The sequence below is a fragment of the Sciurus carolinensis genome, chromosome 14 (assembly GCF_902686445.1).
Source record: "Sciurus carolinensis chromosome 14, mSciCar1.2, whole genome shotgun sequence".
NCBI classification, from domain to species: Eukaryota; Metazoa; Chordata; class Mammalia; order Rodentia; family Sciuridae; genus Sciurus; species Sciurus carolinensis.
The window spans coordinates 32,363,660-32,384,156 of NC_062226.1; the positions used below are offsets into that span (position 1 = coordinate 32,363,660).

The 20,497-nt window shown below is 41.1% G+C and overlaps 1 protein-coding gene across 4 annotated transcripts in view; it reads right to left on the reverse strand.

The window, feature by feature from the left end:
- Positions 1-2,106: 2,106 nt before the first annotated feature.
- Positions 2,107-20,497, reverse strand: part of Nr4a3 (nuclear receptor subfamily 4 group A member 3) — a 38,517-nt gene continuing 20,126 nt past the window's right edge. For 2 of the 4 annotated variants that reach the window (XM_047524441.1, XM_047524442.1), the window contains 3 exons: positions 19,411-19,610; positions 17,106-17,284; positions 2,107-5,433 (listed from right to left, as the gene is read on the reverse strand). In XM_047524441.1, the coding sequence (XP_047380397.1) occupies positions 5,186-5,433; positions 17,106-17,284; positions 19,411-19,610 (627 nt within the window). In that variant the 3' untranslated portion in view covers positions 2,107-5,185. Of the gene's footprint in view, positions 5,434-10,157; positions 10,208-11,962; positions 12,789-17,105; positions 17,285-19,410; positions 19,611-20,497 lie in introns of those variants that run through there. The other 2 variants (XM_047524445.1, XM_047524444.1) reach the window with 2 other exon arrangements.

Here is a 20,497-nt window from a genome sequence, read left to right on the forward strand (position 1 = left end):
GGAGAGAAATTCCCTTTGACACTTGATGGATTAGTTGGACCCTTTTCAAAGAAAAGCATTTGGACAGGTATTAAGCCTCTTAGACTTTTAGCCCTTTCAGTTTTATTCCAGCTATAAAACAAAGGTTTATAAACATCCTTGCTTGCAGAGCAATCTAAGATATTTCCTGAAAGAAGGAAATGAGGATCTCCTGAAATTAGTGCCTAAAACAAAACCAAAACCAAAACCACATAAAATCAAGATTATCCTTAGAAAGCACTTAAATCATACTTAAGCTGAAAAGTCAACAATTAGCCCAAGGAATAGAAAGCATAGTATGAAAGAGATATTTGTACACCCATGTCTATAGCAGTATTGCTCATAATAGCCAAGAGGTAAAAGTAATCCAAACATCCATCAATGAATAGCAAAATGTGGTATATACAGACAATGGAACAGTATGCAGCCTTAAAGAAGAAGGAAATTCTGACACATGCTACATAATACAGTAAGTGAAATAAGCTGCTCAGAAAAGTATACATCCTGTATGATTTAATTTACATGAGTAGGCAGATTCACAGAGAAAGAATGGTGGTTCCCAGGATGTTTGGATGGGGGAGTAGGGAGTTGTTTCACAGGTATAATTTTAGTTTTGTAAGAAGAAAAGGTTCTGGAGATTGGTGCACCGTGTAAACGTACATGACTCTATTGAATGGTACACTTAAGAATGGTTAGGATGATCAATGTTATTTAATGTGTATTTTACCACAATTAAAGAGTTAACAATGAGTTTCTTTACTTTTGTGCATTCAGCTCTGGGCATATGGTCCTTACTTAGCCCTGACTTTCTTCTCCCCGTCCCCATTCCAACCAGGTCTTTCTCCCTGTGGTCCCCAAAGAGGGAGTGTAACCCTTTCCTCTTTTTTTTTTTTTTTTCAGTCAAGCATCTATGCTTTAATTCATATGCAAAATTGTGCTCCATTGCATCTCTCCTTCTTTTCTTACTAATCGTATTTTACAGCTGATAAAGTCCCATTGGGAAGCAGTAAGACAGATTTGGTCCCTAGACCACACCCATGACTTGAATGTCACAGAATACACCTATGCATGAACTGATGAACTAAATTAGGAGAGCCCCACCTTTCTATTTGTGAACCATCAACATGAAAAGAACATTTGTACTGAGAATATATGATGGTTTGTGTAGAGTTGAATAAAAACTGCATGAGCAGCCCCCACAAAGAAGGGGTTCTAAGCAACGAAGTTGCCATGGCTTAAACAATAAGGCAGAGCACTGCTCATTCTTTGAGAGCTGTGGTCCTGATTCTTGTCAATTTCCATTCACAGAAAGTTAATTTCCTGGGCTTGGGTTGTGGCACAGCAGTAGAGTGCTCACCTAGCACTAGTGAGGCACTGGGTTCCATCCTCAGCACCATATAAAAATAAATTAATAAAATAAAGATATTGTGTCTAACTACAACTTAAAAAATAATAAAGCCTTAAAAAATAATATCCTGTCATCTTGATTTAAAAATAAACCCTCCATACCTCTAAAGGTATGGCACCTGGTAGTGCTCGTCCCGCAATCCCAGGGACTTGGAGGCTGAGGCTGCAGGATCACAAGTTCAAAGCCAGCCTCAGCAACTTAGTGAGGCCCTAAACAACGTAGTGAAACCCTGTCTCAAAATTAAAAAAAGAATCAAAATTAAAGGGGCTGGGGATATGGCTCAGTGGTTAAGTACTCCTGGGTTCAAGCCCCAGTACCAATAAAACAAAAAACAAAAAACACTGTTAGGCAAGAAATTGTTAGCTCCATTTAAGATATATTTAAGTTTTGGAAGAGAAATGGAGTTTCACACGCTGTGTGTTTGTATTTCCTCAGAGCATGCAGGAGAGCTTTGGCCCCAGGAAGTAGTCAATAAATGGTTATTGAATTTAGAGTGTCCTTCTTTCCAATCAGTGAGGTTTAATCTATTTCCAATTCAGAATGCCTATTAATTTTTCAGCATTACTAAGCCTTTTAAAAAATCCATTTTGGGATGTGCTTGAGAGTCCACAGCAAATACTATTATATAAATGATTAAGAGAAAACTGTTAAATGAAGCATGTTTATTCAACACACCAGCAGCCATTGGTAAAATGTAATTTAATTTAATCGTTTAAATTTACATTGTTAATGTACAAGAGCATTTCTTTCAAACCACAGGTTAACACACACTAAAGAGCAATGCTGTTGGAGGAGCAGAGGAACTTGGGGAAACTCTGCCGTCTGAAATAAAAGCAAGGCACTCTCCTTTAACAGCTGGTGGATTCCTGATTTCCGCCCACGGAAGGCATGTTCACACTGAGAGAGCTCTCCCACCAGGGGAAGAATCACCTGCTTCAATGCTTCCTGTCCTCTTCTGAGCTAGTGTGGTCATCCACTCTATACACTGGTGTGTCAACATTAAGACAAAAAATAAAAAAGAGAAAGAAGTTGAATTGATCGCTGACTTGGGAGGCTCTCATAGTTGTAGTAACTATGGAAGACAGAAGAACACTGGCTATCATCTTTATTTTCAGTACAAGTGTCTGGACCTATAACTAGAAAAGCTTCTTCATGCCTTCCAATCAATAGATAGGAGGGCTAAAAAGTCCTTTTCCTTAAATCTGATGGATGTTAAAAAAAAAAAAAAAAAAAAAGCATTTCTCTAGGGCTCTGTATTTTTGTTTTGCTTTGCTTTTCCTTCACAGACATGACAAAACAAGGATTAACTTTCCAAATACTCATGGTGCACAAGGTTATGTATGCCCAGTACTTCTAATTTATTCAAATTCAATTTGAATTTGGTCTGAAGCTATCTTGTGTGAAATGTTAGCTTTCCTGATATTTAATAATGTTTATTATGTTTGCATATAAGCTCAAACAATTAAAGCAAAAGTACTACTTTATTCGTGGTTATCTTCAGGTAAAATGTTAATGTTAGTGGTTATGTGTAAAAGCCCGTTTTCCTATGGATGCATTAAGTTCAGTAAGAAAGACTATGGAAAGGTGAATTAAATCTTAGTCTTGATTCTTTACTAGTTGTTTGTCCTTGGGTAACTCTGTATCCTTCAATGGGCCCATTTTCTCCTCTGAATTTCAGGAAGTTGGACTGGTTTACAAGTCAGGCCCTTTCCAAGTCTAACATTTCAAAGTCCGAACATTCCAGGACCTGTCATCTTGATATAAAAATAATAATCTTTCATAAAAGCTTACACAAACATAATACATGATCAAATATCAGAATGACTCTTGGAAAAGAAAGTATATGATTTGCTATCTGGGTTATACTTTGCAGCAATTAGGCAATTCATTTGGCATTTGATTGTATAATTTAATGACAATATAAAGAGCATAGTTTTGTTATTTTTCCTTTAAAAAGACTAAAGCAAAAATGATTTAAAGCTAACAAAAACTACTGTGACATGAGTTTGACATTCAAAGTTTGTTTCTTAGCAAAATGGCCAAAGATATTTTGACTTGATACAGAGTATATAATATAAAGACTTTTAGACCTAAAAATCTTCAAACATTATTTGAATTTAGCAAAACATAAGCAAAATTTTAATATCAAAGTGCTAAACAGTACTGCCTTAAAAGTCACTGCAAATGAACCATAAAATAACGGCATGGGAAGTGACATTTATTGTACAAATGGTTAATAAAAAGACACATTATAAATATATATATGTAACCTGCTATATTTATATATATATATATATATTTGTTTATTTAATTTCTAACTGGTGTATCCAAGTCACTGTGAACACCCCATTTAATTATTCTGTAACTCAGCTTCCAGGAGCTGGTGGTCTTGCAATAAATACAGGCAAAGCTATTACAATATAACGTGCATACAAATGTTTATACAAATAAGGACACTGCGACAAATTATCTCATAATAATATGGCATTAACAGTAGAAACATACAAAAGGGAGTACGAACACGGAATGTTGAAACGCAGCCCACTAATCTCTTCTAGTACTCACATTAATACTATTTTTTTAAAAAGAAGACTTGCTTGCTCTCCAAAATTGTCTCTTTAACCAATAACAAAAATTAAATTTTATATATAAAAATCCTTATTGTCCCTGGTACTTACCCTGTATGACCCAGTTTCTACTCATTTGCATGTTCTCATCTGGGGATCCAATACTTGACTGACTCATCAAATGCTCCTCTCTGGCTTCTGAATGAATGTATCAGTAAGCTGCTTCAACTGAAGCAAGTTTAGAACACTCTGGTGGGGTCGATGGAACACAGCCAGAACAGGTATATAGAATCCATTTTATAACTCGATCCCCTTTTGGGACAGCTGAACAGTCAGCAGGGATCTAGTTCTATCAAGAATGGCCGAAAATCTTGGATGGGCCAGACCTCAGAAGGGTTCTACAGGGCAGGTGGATGGAGCCTGTGCTAGGAAAATTAGCATGTCACTTGCTAACATGACTGCCTCCTTTTTATTTCCATAGAAAATAAAGGAGAGTTCATGAACAAGACTTAATAAGACAGCACTTTAAAAAAATTGCACTTGTATATGGAAGCGAACGGCCATTATCATTTTGCTATGTCTGATTTGTAGGTAATTCTTCATCTTTCACCATTAGTTAAAATAATCGAAAGAAAGAAATTAACAAAAGGGAATTTCTGCCTTGTTTGCACCACATACGTACCCTTGATACACAAAGTGTGATCTAAAAGGATCAATCTTAAGACACATCCTACCCTGGCGAACAACCCTTGGCTGTTCTTGTTTTTAAATACAAAGCAACCTTAATTGTATTCCCCAGGAAGAGTTTTAAAACAGTTATATTATCCTTTTTCCCCCCCTGCTGGGATAGCATCATCCAAAAGTGCTTTTTTTTAGCAATTTCTTAGAAAACCCTCATGAACTATACCCCTCCAGCCCCACCCTCCAAAACCTAATTATAAAACACAATCCCAACACGATTCTCTGCAGGTTTTCTGGCTTTAGGTTGTAAGGAAAGGTGCCAGAAAAAAGAAAGAAAGAAGAAAAAGAAAAAAAAAAAAAAAAAAAAAAAGGAAGAAGTCTTTTGCCTTCTACAGGAGCTGCTTTTTCTCTGAAGGAAGGACAGAAAGTGATAGTGTCCAGACCCATTCCTTTGCTGCTTAGCAAGCAGGTGCCAGCAGAAGAAGCTGCTCCCTGCTCAGGCTGCTCCGGCTTAGAAAGGTAGGGTATCCAGGAAGAGCTTGTCAATGATGGAAGGTGGAGCCACCAAGTCTTCCAGCTTCAGGTAGAAGATGCGCTGGAGGCCCAGGGTGCAGATCTTCCTCAGTTCTACCAGGGCACCCAGCACCTTGGGCTCGGTGGGCTCCAGAGCCTGTCCCTTACTCTGGTGGTCTTTTAAGCTGCTTGTGATCTTGTTGCATAGCTCCTCCACTCTCTTTGGTTCTTTTAACCCATGTCGTTCTGTAGAGGGATCAAACAGGGCAAGGTTAGGGCGCGGCTATTATCTCACGGCACTTCAAATCCCAGATCAAGGTCTGTGCCCCTTCCTGCCAGTTGGAATGGTATTTTACAATCAAAGTGCCCTCCTCTGAGAGTTTGTTCCTGTCCTCTGTATCAAACAACACCAGGGTTGGAATCCCAGTCCTGCCGCTTAACTTACTGCATGCCATGGAGGAAGTCTCTGTCTCTGTCTCTGTCTCTCTCTCTTTTTCACAGATTGCATTTTGATTCATTGTACACAAATGGGGTACATCATTTCATTTCTATGGTTGTGCACAATGTGGATTCACACCATTCATGTAATCGTACATGTACATAAGGTAAAGATGTCTGTCTGATTCATCATCTTTCATTACCCCCCCCCCATTTCCCTCTACGTAATCTGAAGTTCCTCCATTCTTAATGTTGGAACCTTGTTTCCTTATGAGATGAACACAATGATCAACTCTGGGAGGGCCTACTTAGGTGGATAACAGGAGAGAAGCACAGAGTTTCTGGCACACAGCCATGCTAAGTGCATGACAGGGTTGTTACTATTTTGTATCCATTATCCTGCTAAGGTCTCACAAAAGCTCTGTCAGTAGGCAGTCTCTTTCAGAGTGAACCGGAAACACATCCAGGCAAATGAATTTACTTGAGGGAGGTGGGGAGGCTGTATGTTCTATTTGCTAATGCAAGAGCCCTGCAAGACCCAATCCAAAATGCATTCTGTTTTTATACTAACCAGCACTGAGAAGATTCCAGTTTTTCTTTTCCTTTTTCTCCCCTCCCTTTGAAACACCTATTGAACTACACCTGATGCTCTGTACAAAACACATGTGTCCTCTTGCCATGGAGGCTGAAAAGTCAGAAAAGTGGAGGAGGCCTGAAAGGATGTAGTGCAGGCAATTTATAACATGTCAAAACGCGAATACCACTATCTTATATTTTATAAAACAATACATGTTAAATATTAGTGTCTACTTTTTGAATAAAGTTGAGCCATTTTCCCAAAGTCACACAGCCACTAAAAGCTGGGATTTGAACCCCATCTTCAAAACAGATTCTGTACTCTTGTGCAGTCACCGCTGCATCTCCCTAGAACGAGGAAGGAGCCTGACACCCAATACACCCAATACAGCTCTCCCTCAGCCTTTAAATAGCAACACCTCTTTCCTAAGAGCAGAGCTTGGTCTCTGTTTTCTCAAAGTTTTCTTCTCTCAGTATATTTACATGTAAAAACCAAAATTCTTAAAGAGATGGAAGACATCCCTCTAATGGAAAAATCAAACATTAGTTTCTAGTTTCCCCTAGATTTAGTTGAAGAAATTTTATTAGAAAAGTTATTTCCCTAAAGTAAGAGCCAATCAGAAAATGTAGCACTTATCCACACCTTTTTTCTCTTTTCTTTTCCCAAATAAGAGAGACCTGGGAACCAAGAAATCTGCAATCTCTCCTGCAGGGCTAGTAGTATATTACTCAGGAGAGTTCCTCTCTCTCTCCTCTCTCTCCTCTCTCTCCTCTCTCCCTCTCTCCCTCTCTTTCCTCTCTCCTCTCTCCTCTCTTCTCTCTCTCTCTCTCTCTCTCTCTCTCTCTCTCTCTCTCTCTCTCACCTGTCAAGGGAGGAGGTTGGATTTAATGATCTCTAAAGTCCCTTCCAGCTCTGATGTATTGCATTAAAGTGCAACCATGATAATTGCTGGCAATGGATTGTACCTCAGTGGATTATAACTTGCAGGTGTCTCTTCTCAAAGCAACACTATATAGAGAAAGGGGTACTGGGCTTGGAGTGAGATCTGAATTCCAGGGCTGATTTTATCACTTACTGGCACACTACACACTTAGGTGTGACCTAATCTCTCTAAGGTTCAGTGTCTTTATAAGAAAATGGCAATGATGGGGTAGTGACTATAATAACACCCACCTCTATGGGTGGTTGTCAGGCTCAACTAAGATGACATTAAATGAAAGCATTCTGTCGACTGTGGAGTGCCACGGACCACGGACATGGGAGAGTCAGCACCTTAAGACAATGACCACAACAGCAAGGTGGAGCAATGATGTCCCCTAATTCCCAAGTTCTGCAGTGCATGTCTTTGCTTTCCCCAGGGAACTATTAGCTAATCAGCCCAGGTGCAAACCTTTCCCCTCGGCTTATCTGTAATAAATACATAGACCCTGTCTCTCAGTCTCAAAAGGACCTAAGCCTGAACTTCAAAAGAAATTCTGCCTGCTGTGATGTTCTGTCTAAAGTTTTATTCCCCTCTCCCAAAAAAAAGAAAACATAAAAAGCAGGCTGCAAATTCGACAATAAATTTCATGAGCTACAAAATGTTCATAGTCTCTGACCAAGTAATCCCACTCTTGGGAATTTATCCAAAGGAAAAATTTAACAGAGAAATAAAACCGTATGCACAGAGAAGTTTGGTGCACATTATCTTTTAAAGAACCCCTAACCCCAAGAACAAAAACAAACAAGCAAAACACTGGAAAAAGCTAAAGAGATGAAGAATCGGGGGATTGTTGCATAAACAATAGTATGTCCACTTAATGAAAGATTCCACAGACATTAAAAAGGACAGACAGGAAGAGTTTGAAGCCACATGGAAAAATACCCATATCATCAAATAAAGGGTCGAATAGTAAATAGTATCTAGGCTGTGATCACATCTCTGCAAAATTATTTCTGCATGTAGAGGAGGAAAGGAAACAAAAAATGTGAAAATATTTATGAGAGAGATGGATAACTTTTCTACCTTTCTTTTAAAATCTCCAGGTTAGTGCTGTTTGTATAATAATGTTAATATAGAAGATGATGGGAGCTGGCTTTGTGAAGGCCTTTAGTAGCTATAACACGGTCAAGCACCATCTTGCTGATACTAAATTCTATTAGTGCTGAGATGTATCAAATTAGATTCACAAGCCAGGGAGAGATGTGTTTCTCAGAATTAAATACCAGTGCACTGAATTGTGAGTTTTCCCTTCCTTTCAGTACCTCCTATCTTACAGAATATTGGAGATCCTATATTCATTATGGGGATGAAGGAACGAAGCAATTCGCTGACTGGATTTCTGGAGGAGGCTGACTGTAGAACCCCGTAGCCAGACTTTCTCATGGCCAAACTCACAGAAGGGGCCTCAGAGTTCTCCCTGCTCTCTAGCCAGTTGCGCCTGCTCAATAACTATGGCAACCATTATTTATTCAGTGAATTCAAGTGGAGATCGATACCTCCTGCCAGCTGGATCAACCCTAGGCCTGGAATTCCTTGAGGAATTCAGAGACACTCCTGTTGGAAGCCAAAGGCACCTCAACCCTCCTTTGTTGTTTTGAACAGCCACTGGATTTGTGGCTTCTTTACTTTTCCAAAAGAGCTAAGATAAAATCAGTCTCCATGCAAACTACTGCCAGCAGCCAGCAGGATTTTTACATCACTAGGGAGTCACTAAGTGTCTGGTACCTTCCCAGCCATTTGAAATTCCTTAAAACCCCAATCACTGACATTTAGATGAAGAGACCCCTTTCTTCTAACAGCTTGGTAAACATAGCTGCAGAGCTGATGTATGGAGCGTTCATACATTCTGGGGGCAATCAGACATTTGGATTTTTTCCCTTTAGATAGAGAATTTTACAGAGAAGAATTTTGCTTAATATCTGCCTCCACTATTAAACAAGTTTCTTTGCTTTTTTTTGCATTTTGATCTATATAATATTTATGCTATACTTCAGTATTTTAACTCAGGCCATATGTATTCAAAACTTCCAAGTACGACTTATGAAAATGGTTAAGTATTAGATTTATGTATTCCAATCATTATGTATGTAACTTGGAAGGAATCTGATTCACTTAGTTCAAATTTTCACCTAAGAGAACAATCTCCATGATGAGATAGTACAATGAGACGTAAGTACCAGCTGTACTGTGAGCGTCACTATCTCAGTCTAGTAAGAAAAATATATTTAATAGCACTTTATATTAGACTCATTTACTTTATCTCACCCTCACAACAACCCTGTGAATTAATTAGGCAGGACAAAGTTAAAGATATTTAACTAATAGTTAAGGCTAAGACTCAAAGAGTTAAGTGACTTGCCCAGGGTCAAAATTACCAAGTGGCTAATTTCTTTCATTAAAGAAGAGACTTCTTTAATGCCAAGCTCAGAGATACTTCTTTTGTACCTGGCTACTTCCCTTCTTTGAACACCTGTAATTGTTAGGAAGTACCTCCTCATCCCAGCCTCCCTATCACGCCTTCCAACTTTCTGTGTACCTACTTCTTTCAACAAATATTTATTGAGTGCCTATTCTGTGGCAATGCTATAACTGCTGGGGTTGAAGCAGAGAAGAAAACAGCAGATCTTAACCTGTGTCTGCAGTTAACTTCTAAGGACACAGTTGGATGCCTGTGCATTGTAGTCACCTGTGCCCGAGAGAACGAGGGTGGGGGGAGGCAGAGGAGAGGGAAGAGCTTGATTGGGTTCATGCTCACGGTTTTCCATCTCCATTTGGTTAAGACCTACTCATTGTTTAGATCGTGGTTCAAGTATTTCTTCAGGGAAGCTTCTCTTTTTGTCTCTAGATCACATTCTCCTATGGTACTCTTCTCATTCCCTCTGCAGGACATAATACTTTGAAGTCAGATATTTATGTGGCAATTGTCTCTTATTTAATGTAGGGTCCGTGGGGAAGTGGGCTATATTCACTCACCAAAGTGTTTCTAGCACCAAGCCCAGAACTGCATGACATTCAATAAATAGCTGTTAAATAAATATATAAGAGGAGGATCAGGGACATGTTAAAAATGGTTAAATACTGAAGTTGGAAGGTGCTCAGATTAAATACACAGATTGGGAGTTTTTATAACAGTAATAGCGAAGAGCTTTCTTTATAAACTAAAACCTCCCACATCAGAAGCTTTGAAACCAGATTTCCTGGCTCTACCTCCTAGCTTGATGACTTTGGGTCTGTTTCCACATTTTAAAAATAGAGATAATAATGGTAGTTGCTTCATGGGTTGTTGTGAGAATTAAATGAGTTATTACATGTAAAGCATTTGGAATAATGCCGAACATTTAGTGAGCACTTAATAAATATTTGCAAATATCCTCTATATTTAAAACTCAACTCATTATGTTCCCTTTCAAATCAGTCATGTTTCTGATTTGTTCATTAATGATATCACAATCTTCCCCGCCTCTCTCACAATAACCTGACAATTCCTTCCCCGAGTAGTCCATCAATTTAATTTGTCCCAAGAACTTCAGTTATTATCTCTGCGATGTTCTTTGCATCTATCTCCTCCTCTGTACCAAATTCCTCTGAACCAGATGTTCAATATCTGCTATCTAAAATGTTTTAGAAGCTCCTGACCAGTATTCCTGCTTCCTGCCTCTGCTGTAACCCATATCAGGTAATTCCGAATTCATTTATTAAACAACATCAAGCAAATTAATATGTATAGAGCCCTTCCACAGTGCCCAGCACTTAGTATTTAAAAATGATAGTTTTTATTTTCAGAAAATCCCAATTGCTAGTAGGTTCACTTGTTTCTTTTACTCAAGGAATGATCCCCAGACCAGCAGCATCCACATAACATGGGAGCTGGTTAGGAATGCAGAATCTCAAGCCCTGACCAGACACACCTCATCAGAATCTGTAACTAAACAAGATGGCAAGTGACATGTGTGCAGTTGAAAGCTGGAGCTCTGCTCTCGTCAGTCCTTGTCCCCAGAAGTTGCTTGACTCATCTGTCCCTAGGATTCATCAAGCCTCCGTTTCACATTCCCCAAGGCAGGAACTCACTCCCCAAGGCAGCTCATTCCATTTTAGATAGTTCTGTCTATGAGAATTCACTCCCTAGGGGAGCTTCTTCTAGTTTCAAATAATTCTTAGTTTCTTATATTGAGCTAAATTTTGCCATCTTATAGTTCTGCCTCTGAGGCCCATTTAAGGAATATCAAATTCTCTTCCTTATGGCAGGCAGCAGGGGATGAGGAAAGGGATGCGTAGTAGCTGTCAGAAGCCCCCTCAAGGAAAAGTGACCTCTCTTTTTGAGCAGGTTTTAGGGCACAGGCTAACTCAGAGACAACCATGCAATTCCAGTCAAAGGGTAAGGAGAGGCAGGAGAGATGTGTTTGTAACCCAAACACCAAGAAACAGGACTTCCTGCTCTGAGCTCCACCTCTTTCTCTAGGAAGTCATGTACTGCTACTTCTCCTGTCACATGGGACATCCTTTACCAACGGGCAGCTCCAGAGACACGGAGCCCACGCTGGTTAGGAAGCCACAAGTCATTTGGCCATCTGTGTTGAGGTGTAGTAGTACTTTTCAATCTGACCATCTTTGAGTAGGTGTCTGTCTCTCCAACAACACCACAGACTCTTTGAGGATAAGGGATTGTGTACCTGGCATGTAGCAGATACTTGCTTTATACACTTCCAGGAAGAGCTATCTATTCTCCTGAGAATCCATAAAAAAATGTAAGACAGCTAACATTTAGAATAATAACACTGAAGTTTTCTCTTAATTTTTTCTCTGCAAAGTACACATTAACTCATTTAATTTTTACAAAAAACCTACACAGAGGCATCATTATCTGCTATGGTCTGAATGTTTGTGTCGCCCCCTGTCCCACAGATTTGTTGAAACCTAAACCCCAATGTGATGGTATTAAGAGGTGGGGCCTTAAAATCACCAGGGAAGAACCCTCATGGATGTGGTTAGTGCCCTTATGGAAGAGGCCTAATGGAACTTGTTTGTCCCTTCTCCCACATGAGGAACAGTAAGAAGGTACCACCTGTGAAACAGACCAAACCTGCTACTGCCTTGATCTCAGACTTCCTGGCCTCTAGAAGTGCAAGCAATACATTTCTGTTGTTTATCTTACCTAAGCCATGTCCCTTTAAGAAATGAGAAAACCGATATTCAGAGAAGGTAAGAAATGTACCAGGATTGTTTGGCCAGAAAGTGGGCTGGTAAAAACTTCAACTCTGATCTTCAATCTCCAAAGCCTGAAGCCACCCTTTTTCAAACTACATCACCAGCCTGCCAAGTTTGACCCTTAGTTTTCCTTGCAATGTTGCTGATGGCTATATTTGATGCAGGAACAGGGTAACCAGGTAACCACTTAGAGTGAGCAGGGGAGCTCTGGAAAGACAGGTGGTGGAGGGTGTGGCAGGATCAGCCACCTGCCTGTTCCTGCCACGTCACTGTTTCACCGCTTTCTGCTCTTGGTTCTGCCTTCCTTCCTCCTCTTCAGTCTTAGAGGTCATGTTCCAATAAGACCAGGAAAAATACAGATAGAAGAGAAAGAAGTCATTGTCTCACCTGACAGAAGACCTGAGTGTGGAAAAGAAAGCCAAGGGGAACATTCTTTTAGTGTAGTGATTTGCAAAATGGCATTTGGGCATTTGAGAGTCCCTCTGCCATCTGGTCCAAAACAATCTTTTCAATCTATTTTCCCCTATTACTACGTGGAAAATGCATTTTTCTCTGAGGTTAGGTCATAATATCAGGTCATAAGGTCAATGTCTCACAGATGCAGTTGTTTCCCTGAAAATCTTTCCAATTTCCCCTAAATACAGGACATGCCCTCACCCCAGAGGCCTGAGAATTGTAACCCACAGTGGCTTCCTATCTTCTCTTTCAGGCTTACCCCAGAATATATGGTCATTGTGCTCTGTTTCTTTTCCTCTACTTTCTACTGAGATCATAGATATGATTTAAACATGCATAATGCAACTCCACTGCACATGTTTTCCCCCAAATGTACTTAGGTGTTCCACTACCATGCCCTTGCTGTCTGGTTTCCTTGATCAGGAATGTTCTTTATATCTTCCTATGTCCTGATACTACTTCTTTGAGAAGTCATTTTATGACCAACACCTGCACTGTCTTCACCCCCTAAAAGTTGGCAATTATCTGGACTTCCCCTTCACAGAATCAGTCCTTTTTAAGGATCTGAGCCATAATAACCTTATATGGAGTTCATTATATCATAATCATATGTGACTTCCTGACACCATAGTCCATGCCTGCTCATCTTCATATCCCTGGGGACTGTCACGGTTCCTGGCACATACTTACTTAATAAATGGATAGTTATAATATGGCAATTCCACCCTAACTTTCTGTTTGAAGGACTTCTTATTTATTAAACACAATCAACTGTACCAGATAGCAACACACTGGCATCCCATCAGAAGTAAAGCATTTCCATTACTCCAGGGATGTAGCACTGGCCAAAGGTAAAGATTAGGGTACATAAAGTGGGAACCTAAAAACATTTAAAACCACAACTGTGGGGAACTCCCTATTACTGCAGGAAGGGAGAGTGATCTAAAAGAAACCATTTCCTGCCCCGCCTCAGCACCTAATTTCTCATGAGGGGGCCTAGAGAGAAGAGGAGGAAGAAGGAAAAATAATTGGAGTGGAGGGGAAGCCATGTTTGCCTAAGTCACCAATATCATCCAGGTTCTTAATGTTTATCCCGGAAGCAAGGCTGGCTAAACTTGTAAGACCCTACTTCCCTTTTATGAATTCTTCTCTGGTTTACCAACAGATAATTCTGAGATGATTTTTCTAATACCCACAGTTGATATTCCACAGTCCTCTTTATGATGATGAAGCTTATTCAGAAGATTCACTGGAGTCCACAATCAAATGAAAGTTACTGTCCACAACAATACGTTCCGCTTCCCAAGGCAGCCCCTCTTTTGCTATTTCCTGCCGCTTTCACACACTCACCCAGCCTCGCAGCCAGCAATCACAAGACAGTGCTGTGAGGACCAGAAACCAGAGCAGAGGGTATATTTTCCTTGTGGGTTATAACCACAGCCCCTGTAACAGCCAGCTCTGCACAGGCCTGTAGGAGTGAGGCCTGGCACTAGAGCTGTCTTGTGGGGGAGATCCAAACACAGGACCTTAAAGCACTGGGGCCTTGGAAAGTGCAGCTTAGTTATTTTAATACTGTGTCCTCCCTCAAGCCTCTCTCTCAAGGGTCCAAGGAATTAGTCACCAAATCAACTGCCTTCTAAAGCCATCACCTGTTTCCTCCCACTGCTAGTTTTGATTTCAGACCAGTCAGGGCTTCCAAGGGGAAGGAGCAGGCATGCACCAAATTGAGGGGGCCTCTGCCACCATCACTCCAAGTTGGAATGCAGGTGGATTGCGTGCCTATTCTGAGTCCAGTTTGGGTACATTGCAAATTCAATTTTCTGTAATACACACTGTCACTCCATGGAATAGCTATTGTTAGTCACACTTTACAGATGGGGAAACTGAAGTTCAGAGAGAAGAAATGCATTACTCAGTAGTACATACTTATTAAATATGGCATCCCAGATTAATAAGGAGATGTTGGATTCCAAACTCCATGCTACTTCTACCATGCAAAATTACCACCTCCTCTAGCAAGTCTCCATATGCATGGGCCACAGGCTGAAGAGTTATAACTCTGGCACACAGCAAATGGGATATAGACTGTCCCCACCCTTCTAATTCCACCTCTGCACTCTGAGCTGAACTGTCAATCTCTCCGGGTAGGATCTGCCTGGCATCCACAAATCCTGGTCTCTTAGGTGTCCGTTATTTTCCACCTAAAGCATAAAACAACAACCACCAAAAAAATGTAGACTTCTGGGGCGAGTCCTATTCTTAAGCCACAGCTCTCACACTGTAGACCTGGCCACTGTTTTTCTTTTGGTCTCCTTCCTGCCCTAATTTGTGCTCAAAACCAGCGGTTTCAGAGTAGATCTTTCTAAAGTACGAGCCTGGCAACATGCTCCTCTGGACAAAACGTCTGTGGCTACCACCGCTCTCAAGATAAACTCCCCCTGCCTCATCTAGGGTTGAAACATTCTTCATGCCCTGCCCCGCTGCTGACCTGTTGCCCAATAGCATCTCCCATCACTCTATTTTTCAGTCATTCTGATTTTTGATTCATGCCTGGAATTCTCACTCCTTCCCCCTTAGCCTCTGCTCTTATCAAGGACCTCACACGCATGAGTCTACACGTTCAGGGATGTGTCTCACCAACTTGAGAAGCAACGGCACGTGTCACAGCACCTAGGTAAGTGGACATATGTTGGTTAACTAGACCCAAGACCCATCTCCATAGAGATGTGGCAATGGACTGGTTTTGCTAGCAGAAAACTGAGGCTGGGTCTAATATTTGTTTTTTGTCTTCTTAAAATGGGCTAAATTCCATACTTTGTAGTACTGAACGTCTAACTGTCCTAGGAAGAGCTGAATGGTTCTGAAATTGAGTTGAAGAGCTTTAATTCAAAGGAAGCCTTTGAACCAGTTTCATTAATAGTCCTGCTGGAACAAAACATTTGGGCCTTAAATGTGCTTATTTTCCTTAGGTGTTCTGGCATGCCATTGGGAAACCCTCTAAATGGAATCCATACTCTGAGGCTGCCGTTGTATTTGTTGCATATGTATCCTTCTTAGAAGTCAGCGGAAGCCCCATGGAAAGATGTGAGTTTCTCATTCAGGTCCAAAGACCAAGCGAAAATCACGCTCCCCTTGGAATGAACACAGGAGTGCCTCTTCTCTAACTGCAGCACATAACCATTTACTTTGCTTTGCTTTCCATGTAGGGTCAGAAGATGCATCTTCCCAGCCTCTGAAGGCACACAAACATGTCTCACTTTAGCTCAAAAGAGAGACCCCAAGATGGTGCATGCAACCAATGCCTGGGTAAACCAATACACATCTCTGATGCATCTGAAAGAAAGGGCCATCTGTGCCTTTTGGAAACTCACCACCTCCCTGAAAAATAATTCCTCCAGCTACGAGCATATCAGGTCTGACCTTTAACCTCAGTCCAACAGCCTAGCCTGTGCTTGGGTCCCACCAAAAGGACAGAGATGAGCCCTGGGTCTGGCTAGTCCTTCCTGGACCTGGACATAACCCCTGGCTATCACTGCCTCATCAGACCCTAGTTTGACTGAAAATGATGAGATCTAACAGAAAACTCTGCAAGTGTGGAGGGGAAGGGGTGCTGGGGCTGGACCTTGTAGCCACAGGCAGATGGTTGGTATTCCCTCCCCTGTCCAAAATCCCCACTCCAGGAATTCTTTATCTCCCTAAAGAGAAAATGGGAGACAGACATCTAGAAGGACAGTAATATTTGTTTTATGCTTCTGGTTCTTAACTTTAAAAAAACTGTTGAGCTATTTTTGTTATTGACAAATATCCATTTTCCTCAGTCCTCTCCCAACAAAGTTAATAAGTCAAGTTGTCGTTTATATATCTAGTTCTTTGGTTTTACTTTGGTTTACTGGGCAAGGACTGGAAAGGGAAGATTTGCAACCCTCTGCTCCACAGGAATGGGCTGGTTAAGCTAATCTTCCTTGGAAACCTTTGTAAAAACAACTTTGAAGCAGTTAGTCCAACAGTCAACAGAGCTCTGCTAGAAAGGCAGATTTTTCATACAGTGGATTTGTTGACAATGGTAACTCAATAGGCTAGAAATCTTCTTTCCTAGAAGCACATGACAGCAAGCTGTAGACACATTTCCTTGTTTAAACTAGACAAACCATCACAGATTTCATGTAAGTGGTTCATTTTCATAATTTTCTTAGGTGTGTGCAATGGCCAAGGCCAGAATCCACCTGGGATCGCTTTGGGATTTGGCAAGGTGGGGCTCACCTGTGATCATGCTCAGTGCTGACAGGCAGGCTAAGGCTTGGATATCAAGGTTCAGGCTCTGCAAATTTAAGGAAAAGTCTTTAATGGAGTCGAGCCACTCCCCAAATCCACGAAGGCACTGAAGTCGGTGCAGGACAAGTCCATTGCAGAACACAAACTTATCTTCAGCAGTGTTTGACCTGGGGGCGCGGATGAGAGGAGATACATGAAACAGGTCTGTTGGGTCTGGCCAATGGGATAACATGATAACAGGCAGACAGCCAAGGGGCAGTGTTTAGAACCTCAAGGGTGCTTCAAAGTATGCTGAGGCACCCCTGAGAACAAGTCTGGGGACCGGTGGGGGTTAAACAACTGGTAGTGCTTGTCTAGGTTAACTCCTTGGGGAGCATCAGCCAAGGTGAGATAGTGTCATGACACCTGCTGTCTTATTCCTCGAATCAGTTGCTGCTTGCCCTGGGACAGGAAATGGAGTAGCAGGTAATCATGGATTACGGAGGTGAAGCCCAGTGACTGGTCCCATGGAGACTCCTGAGTTGGGCTTGTCCCTTATTTTCTTAAATACCAAAACAGATCAGACCTGAGTCTGTTACTATAATTCCATTCTGCAGATTCTAAAAGCATCAAGTCCTTCCAAGCACCAGAAGTCAATCACAAACTAAAAAGTGGCCTAAATTTGTATTTCCTTCTCTCTTTGAACAGTGGGGCTGCAAAGGGCTATTTATGTGGCTCAGTGGTAAAGTGCTTGCCTAGCACACATGAGGCCCTGGGTTCAATCCCCCCTAAAAAATCAGAGAATGATTATTTCCATAATCACCATAATCATTCCATTCATCTCTTAAGAAAGGTGCTCTGGAACCTCCAGCTGGACATGATAGCTTAGCAGTGTGACCTTGGGTATTCCTTAAATCTCTCTGGACTACCTTTCCCTTATCCAGAAAACATGAATTCAAATTGCTAACTCCTAAGGTTTTTGAGGGAATTACATAAAATAAAGGATTGGAAAGCCCATGCACAGTGCCTTTAGTACACAGGAGGATGCAAAAATATTAGCAGTAACTAATTCTGAATTCCATGTGGTCCTTAAATTAATCCTAGTTTAACTTTAAAATATCTTGCTACACATTTATCAATGTTGTCCTGTCACATTCACGAGTCAGTATTTCTTTAACATGCTATTTGGATGAATAGCTTTAAGTATTCCTTCACTCGTCAAGTATTTCCTGAGCACCAAATATGCACCATTCCTGGAGCCAGGCACTGGAGAAAACTTGGTGAACAGGACAGATATGGTGCCTGCCTGAAAGGAGCTTACTCCCTACTTAATCCTCTGCCGTGTGCCTATTAGAAGACAGTCACATTGCTGCTGGGCTCTGGCATGCACTGAATTGGCTGTATATTAAACTAATTGCTGACACTCTAATTGGAATTTCAGCCCTTCCTCTCCCCCTGATTCTGCCACACAGGGCACACAGGACAGAATGACTCAGTCTCAGAGTTTAAACACGGACCTATGACTGCTGGAATCAAAATGTACAGAGTATGAGTTAAGAATGCAGGTGCTGGACTTCTTCCTGTATGATTTAGTGAAATGTTGGCATCATCTCCCAAAGATAGGAAGATGGAAATAAGCATGTGCGAATAAAAACAGTAATAAAGTTTTTTTAAAAAGAGCTACACGTGGAATATACGAGAGGAGCTTAGAGAGATCTGAGGTTGAAGCCTTTTGAAAAATCAATTCCTCTTGCACTTGGTGTCACTGAGCACGAGAGGCTGGACCAAATCTTTTGATTGGGTGGGGGATGTTGCTGTTCTCTTGGAGTAAGAGCTGAGGGTTGTGAGGACATGGAACTCTTTAGAGCCCCATTGAGTATACTAGAACAATAACTTGCAATAGAAACTTATGAGGTAAACACGGCATTCCCAAGCAAATACTTGCTCCTAAGAAATACCATATCCACCATGAGAATCTTCTAGAACCATAGAATGTTGAGGTTGCTAGGGACTTCAGACATCAGCAAATTCATCCTTATTTTACAAAGGAGGGAACTGGATTTCCAGTAAGGCAATAACCTGCTCAGGCTCTCACAGCAAACCCATTTTAGAACTGGGACTAAATCCCAGACATCCTGGTTACCTCGTCGGTATTCTTTTTGCTACTTTCTGCTAGTGTTTCCAATACCTGATCATATTTCCTATTTGTTCCTTGAGTAAACTCTTCACCAATTATTTGGTTGCGAACACAGAAGGTTGCAATCTTCTTTGAAGGAAGAAACAGACTGAAGGAAGATGAAATAATAGTAATTACCTGATGGAAAGTCTGAGAACAAACAGCTCCAAAAAGGCTGATTCTATAAGTAATGTCTGATCTTCTTTGAGGAGATCAGTAAATCCCGGAATCTTTTCTGCCCAGCTTCTGGATACATCGATGGAGGCTGTCAGAAGGTTGTAGAACTGCTGCACGTGCTCAGCATCTGTGCCTGCAGTGGCCTGGTCAGTGGGACAGTACTGCAATGCAAACCAGAGAGAGCAGTGTCATCCCGATTGATTGTAAATGGTGGTGAGAGTAGCACCACCATTTACAAATTGGCTCTTCGCAGTCTATCACTGCCTCAATCTTTACATTTATTTTAAGGTTCCAAGGCTTATAGAATCCTTTTGCATTCATAGTCTCATCTGATTCTCACAACGGCCCTGTGATATAAATAAAGTGAATTCATTATTATTACTCAATAGACAAAGAAATTGGTGTATGTTCCTTTGGTTTCCAACCTCGACTGTGCACTGCAATCATCTGGGGAGCTTTAAAATAAACAAATAAATAAATAAATAAAAACGCTCTTGTATGGGTCCTATTCCTAGAGATTCTATTAATTGGTCTGGGGTGAGGTCTGGCCATCTGGAATTTTAAAAGCTTCCCAGATGATTCCAAAGGGCAGCCCACATTGAGAATCACTGCCCTAAGGGTTTGTGTCTGCATGAACCTCCAGGGTCTAGTGATTCTATGATAGCACAGTGGTTTCTCAACAAGATGCTGTGTTAACCCAGCAGCTCTGGATGATGCTCCGGACCAGCAGCATTAGCAACACTTGTGAATTTGCTAAAATGAATCTCTGGCCCCAACCCAGACCTACCTAACCAGAAACTTTGGGGGTAGGCCCAGCAGACTGGTTTCATCAAGACCTCCAGGTAATTCTCATGCACACTGAAGTTGGAGAATCACAGATTTAACCAATAGGAGAAGGAACAATTTTTTTGCTTCCTTTGATGGATTTCTGTGAGACAAAAGAAACAAAGGACTGTGTGTGTGTGTGTGTGTGTGTGTGTGTGTGTGTGTAGGGGGTGAAGTGTGAAGTGTGTGCCTGGAAGAGCTTAGGCAACCTTGTGCCTTCAGA